Raw genomic sequence first — 6,264 nt, 5'->3', positions numbered from 1 at the left:
CGTGCCTGTTTTGTGACGCCAACGTTGGATTGTGTTTCTATCGGAAAAGTCTCCTTTGCCTTTGTCATCTGTGAGCGTCTGATTCTGTTAGACTCGCTACAGAAGCAAACTGGATAACAAACAAAAACAGATCCTGAGAGAACAAAACACCAAGCAGACACAAAGCACACGACCCAGGGGTATAAATACACGTGGAACAAACCAGAAACACCTGGGACTAATGAGAGAAGGGGCTACAGACAACAAACAGGTGAGACAGATGAGAAAAAGACCAGAGCAACAACAAAAGCACATGGCCTATGTAATCAAAAGGACATGGAACAAAAACCAAAGGCTGGAAGAGAGAAAGACAAGGAGAAGGCTAAAGCTATATATCTCTAAAGCTATATCTCTCAATCCCGTCTTCAGAGCCCCTCTGACGGTCCACATGTCTGCTCTGTCCATAAGTGTTGAGGGATGTGGATCATCTTGGGAACGCTGAGGACTGATTTGAGCACCACTGCTCCAAATAAAGACTGAGTGTGTTAACATTCATATTTTAGTTTTAGGGTTAGTGGTAAGTTTAGTCTAATGAAGTCAGGATTGATTTTTGTTTTGGTTGTAGGTCCAGTTTAGTTTCATTTAGATCCTTTGTGTTCATGTTAATAAATTTCCACCATTCCTGCAGTATAATATAATATATCGCTGATGTCAGAACAAAACCTTGTATCTCCAAAATGGTAACTTTACAGGAAAAAGAAAAAACTTACATTAACTTCAATATAAGTCAATGGAACCAGACTTATTCACAAGTAATTTTGGGACATTTCTTTTGGTCCATTCTTCATGAAATGTGCACACAATGTAAAGGGCATCAGACATTTTCAGATTATCCCAAAAACTGAAAAACGACAGAAATGGAGATACAAGGTTTTGTTCCGACAGCAGCAGTAGAAGACTATAATTTTCTCCTATTTGTTGTGCCTTTATTTTATTTCATGTAAGCTGGATATTTACAGTAAAGGCTTTTCTGAATGAGTTCGTAGATGTCCATCTTATTTCTCTGCTAAATAACTTAAGCTGATTTACATATTCCTCTTATACAACTTACCCAAGACTTTAAAAGTTGCCAAATGAAACATTTAATGCATTTGTTAATTAATATAGCAACAGTATTGTTAATAACTGAAATAGAAGTGAGCAGAAGAGAAATATGGTTGAAGTATCAGGTCTCATAGTACATTGTGCGTGTGATTATAGCTGCATTCCTCTAGATGGCGATATAAACCAACATCAGAATCAAGGTCATTTTATTTCACCAATTATGTTACACACACAAGGAATTACATGCAGGTGGGGATGTAGCTCATTGGTAGAGCGCATGGTTTGCATGTATTGCATGCATGTTCTGCCATTTCCCTCTGGGATCAATAAAGGATTCTGATTCTGATTCTGATATGAGGTCCAGGATTCAATCTCCTGCATCTCCATACTCTTATGAGGGCAGTCACGGGTTGCAAGTTAGGGAACCGGCCTTGCGACCAGAAGGATGCTGGTTTGAGCCCCACAGCTGACAGCACATGACTGAGGTGTCCTTGCGCAAGGCACCTAACCCCCAGCTGCTCCCACGGTGCTGCGGACAGGGCTGCCCACTGTCCCAGGTGTGCTCACTGTCCACTAGTGTGTGTGCTCACTAGTGTGTATGTGGTGTTTCACTGCGCAGATGGATTAAATGCAGAGGTGAAATTTCCCCATTGTGGGACTAATAAGGGTCACTTAATCTAAATAATTAATTAATCCATTTGTCTTGCTGGGTGCACACATGTATGATACGTAACACACTAAACAGACAAGGCAAGACCACAGACATAAAAATATTATAAATACAATGAATGTAGAGCCATGGCAGTGATGGTGTGAATATCTGCACATCTGTAATACATTTGAAAGTTTGATGACATATAATATAAAAACTATTATACACAGAATATTACAGAATAATATGAATATTTGCAGCAATGTAACGTCTGTACAGTAACAGAAGAGTTACTGTAATACAGTACGGACATTTAATGGTTTAGTCAAGTCACAGTTTATTTATATAACGCTTTTTACAACAGACGTTGTCACAAACAGAAAGAAATCTGGAGCCCCCATGATCAAGTCAGTGGTGAAAGTGGCGATGAAAAACTCCCTAAGAGCAAAAGGATTTTGTTCAAGTTTAATGCCTGAGGTGTACACGGTGGTTAATGAACACTACAGCTCTGAGGAAAAAACTGCTAACATGTTTGGTTTTGTTCATTTTTATGATCCTGATTTCTTTTACTAGAGGGAATCGCCTGGAAGAGATGATGACCAGGATGAGAGGGGTCAGCTATACTTTTGCCGTCACTCTGCTGTTATAGATGTCCTGAATCACTTGCAGACTGCATGCAATGATCCTCTCCGCTGTCCTGGTTACGTGCTGGTATTTAGCTCGTTCTTTTGAAGTGGAGGAACAAAACCAGATAGTTAGAGATGATGTGCGGATGGATCGATGATCGATGTGTAGAACTGCATCGTCAGTCTCTGCGGCAGGTAGGGATGGGAATCATTAGGCATCTCACGATTCGATTCAGTTAGGATTCAGAGGGCTGTGAGGCGATTATAAAACAATTATCGACGCATCTTGATGTATTAATGAATTTACTTCCAATATCTTTTATTCATAAAACAAACAGAAGTGATGTGGCAAGTCAATTGGAAGGCTCTCGTTCACTGCTCTTGTTTGGAGCACATGAGACACTGGCTGCCGCTCATCTGTGATAAAATGCGCAGTTACAGTGAAATAAGGTCCAGTGGCAATGGATGTCCACGCATTACACGTTATCAGCATATATTTCTTACTGAAATATCAATATTTGTTATTTCTCATGTAAGCAATGTTGTTAACTGGTAACTGAAATGAGTGAGCAGAAGAGAAAGATGGATGAAGTGTCAGATGAGCTGCTACAGAGCTCCAGTCAGTCACTGATGGGCCTTATAGCACAGCGTGCATGTAAGTACAGCTACATTCCTCTAGATGGCAGCACAAACCAACAGAAGATGATAAATTAACTCTGATATCACCACACAGGCTCCTGGTGAGAGGAAATGAAGCTACTGGTCAGTTGAAGTCACTCACAATGTCTACATACAACAAGAAAGACAGGGAAAAGTGAAAAGTGACTAATTACATGGAAAAATGTTCATCATTTCACAGCTCACTCATTAATGTTCCTCAGTTATACAGCAGTTTTTTTAGGTTCTACTATTTATTCAGGTTTAATGAGAATAAGTGTGTCTTGTGTACTAAAATAAAGAAGGACTGTAAACAGGAAGAATAACTGTCAGTGAATTTGAGAAAGTCAGCAAAACTTTAACCACATACAGTTTAGCAGTTTAAACTGTGAAAGCTTCTCCTTTTCTCTGCATTCGTTCTCTGAGTTCAGGAGATGACCGTCGCTTAATGAAGGTAGGAAACACTCTTAGCGCTTTGGGAATGAATAGAGAGTCATTCATTCATAGTTAATGGACAGAGAAGTGAACTGATATTAATATTTGTGTTGTGTTTAGTTTAATAAGTGTTGATTGACTGTTGATCTTTTGGTTCTACTACAGAACATTTACTGAGACTCTAATAATGAAGTGCATGTATATAATATCAGCAATGCAGCTCCAACATGAGGCCTGTAGAACATGAGACTCACTACATTACAGGCCTCTAATGGACAGTGAACTAAGTGTGTGTATGAACTCTGCCTGCTTTCTTTCTGCTGACTGAGCTTTATCTGCACTATGAAAGTGCTTTAGCAGATACAGACATATTGATGACCCTTTAATTTGCATAAATATCTCAGTAAATTAACATTATCTTGTTAATATTGTGATCATACAGGCTGACCTGCGGATCTCACTCAGAATGTCTCTGAATGTTTCTCTGCTGGTTCTGATCTGCATCTCTGGTGAGTCTGAGCTGCTACTTCTCACTGAACTCTGTACAGTTATGAGTTTATTATTATATATGATGTGGTCAGTTGATCTAAACTACTGTAAGACCTGTGGAGCTTCTCACTGTGTTTTTATCTCCAAATGAGCTCAAATTATTACAGCTGATTATTCAAACTCAGCTGAAATGAACCGTCTTAGAAATGAGCTGAAGTGGAGACTTTATGCAGCATTTTTACTGACTGAGACCCAAACAGTGAGAATTTACACATTTCTGTGTGTTGTGTTGCAGGAGTTGTTGCTCAGGATGGGTGGGCTGTGAATTACAACTCTAAATCTTTCTGTAATCTAAAGGGGTCTGCATTAACTATGGAGTGTACTTACACACCTCCCAGTGGTCACTCAGTCCAAAAAGCTTTCTGGACTAAAGAGCTGGTTACATCTGGTTCAGAACCTCCTGATCTGTTAGATGATCCAGAGTACAGAGGCAGAGTTCAGTACCTCGGAGATGAACATCGTGACTGCTCTCTCAGATTTAAGAATGTAACAGAAACGGATCAAAGTAAATATTACTTCATATTTATAACAAACCAACCTGGAGGAAAGTATCAAGGTGCAGGAGGAGTTGATCTTTCAGTCACAGGTAAGATCCATCAACAGAAATAAGACACTGTACTTCATTCACTGGTGTTCAGGATCACAAAGCAGTTCAGTAATATAATCACATCAGTCCTTTATAGAACATCTTACATTATTATGTGATTAAAATATTATTAAATCAAATCTAACGACTTCATCAGAGCTGCATGTTCAGTCTGTAATGTTTAATGTTACGTCTATATTTGTGCAGAAATATTCACAATAACTCTTTCACTCAGAGAGTGTGAGTCTCCACAGTGTGAGTTTGTTTTCTCTGGTTCTCAGATCTCCAGGTGGAGGTTCCTGAGAGAGTGATGGAGGGAGATAAAGTCACTCTCACATGTAAAACCAGCTGCAGTCTGACAGTCAGACCAACATTCACCTGGTACATAAATGGAAGTTCTTTATCCTCCAGTACTGACCAGCTCCACCTGCAGTCGGTCAGCAGGGAGAATAAGGACAGGTATCAGTGTGCTGCACTGGGTCAGAACTCTCCTGTGGTCACTCTTAATGTCAGATGTAAGTCCAGATTCATTCATTCAGTCTCAGAAAATAAACAAAGCTGAGGCTTCGTGCTGAACTGTCTGTGATCAAATTTAACCCAAATCTGATGCGGCAGCAGCTCATGTGTCTTATTAAGTAGTGAACTGGGGATTTTCTGAGGTTCTCATGATATATTTATACACACCCTGTGAAACTGGGGTTCCTGGTCTTTGTTGTGAAGATCCTGCCTGTTTTTGTGTTTTCACTGCTCAGACATGTCTGAGGTCATGGAGGGTTTGGTAGTTAGATAACATGACGTAAACATCTCCAGTCTGCTGTTTTAATCTTCATATACTGAGGTTAGTGATGCGTGTCCACAGTAAAACCTGAGGTGTTTCTGCAGGACTTCATAATCAAAACAACAAGCCCCTCATAACCCGTCATCTCCACTGTAAAGTTTATGTATGTAGTGTAAGAATTAGGGCTGTCAAACGATTAAAGTAGTTCATTGTGATGAATCACGTTTTTCTAATTAGTTTAATAAATAAAGATTTTTGTTTCATTTAAAAAGCAGTGCTGACTGTTACAGCTATATGAGTGGACAGGTCTTTACTCCACTAGCTTTCTTTCTGATCACTAACCTCCATCAGACCTGCTCTTTAAGCCTGTCAATCTTGCTTAACTCTCTCTCTCGCTCTTGCTCTCGTTCTCTCTCACTCTCTCTGTGTGTCTCTCTCTCGCTCTCGCTCTTGCTCTCTCTCTCTCTCTCTCGCTCTCGTTCTCTCTCACTCTCTCTCTCTCTGTCTCTCTCTGTCTCTCTCGCTCTCTGTGTCTCTCTCTCTCTCTCTGTGTCTCTCTCTCGCTCTCTCGTTCTTGCTCTCTCTCTCTCTTTGTTTTTTTTATTTTTGATTAAACTGATTATTCATTATTTACAAGAACCCAAAATATTAATGAGAGATCAGTCATTTTTTTAATTTGAACTTCAGGTTGAGGAGTTAATAGGGGTTTGAAGATTTTGAAATTGAGACTGAAACCACAATGTAAACCTCCACAGCTGCAGTTCCATAAAAGGAAATGTTTACTTAAGCATCCAAAATCGTTTTTGATTTTAAAAACATATAAAAACACTACACTGTGATTTAAACCGAAAGCATCAGTAATCTTAATTATGCCATGATAGAAATTTTGGTCCATGCC

At 39.5% G+C, this 6,264-nt stretch overlaps 1 protein-coding gene across 1 annotated transcript; it reads left to right on the top strand.

Annotated features, from left to right (window-relative positions):
- The first annotated feature begins 3,448 nt into the window (after positions 1-3,448).
- LOC108443945 lies at positions 3,449-5,378 on the top strand. Its single transcript, XM_037543280.1, has 5 exons — positions 3,449-3,472; positions 3,896-3,962; positions 4,238-4,588; positions 4,870-5,103; positions 5,341-5,378. Exons 1-5 carry the CDS (start codon positions 3,467-3,469, stop codon positions 5,376-5,378), a joined length of 696 nt encoding a protein of 231 aa, XP_037399177.1. The 5' UTR covers positions 3,449-3,466.
- The last annotated feature ends 886 nt before the right edge of the window (positions 5,379-6,264 follow it).

Source organism: Pygocentrus nattereri, chromosome 12 (assembly GCF_015220715.1).
Source record: "Pygocentrus nattereri isolate fPygNat1 chromosome 12, fPygNat1.pri, whole genome shotgun sequence".
Classification (NCBI taxonomy): domain Eukaryota; kingdom Metazoa; phylum Chordata; class Actinopteri; order Characiformes; family Serrasalmidae; genus Pygocentrus; species Pygocentrus nattereri.
The sequence above is the reverse complement of the archived record's forward strand: the minus strand, read 5'-3'. Positions and strand labels throughout refer to the sequence as shown.

What these genes read in the sequence shown, in the direction of transcription:
- LOC108443945 (XM_037543280.1), top strand. An exon ending in GGTTCTGATCTGCATCTCTG is followed by an intron (nt 3,963 to 4,237) that starts GTGAGTCTGAGC and finishes GTTGTGTTGCAG; the next exon opens with GAGTTGTTGCTCAGGATGGG. An exon ending in AGTTGATCTTTCAGTCACAG is followed by an intron (nt 4,589 to 4,869) that starts GTAAGATCCATC and finishes TCTGGTTCTCAG; the next exon opens with ATCTCCAGGTGGAGGTTCCT.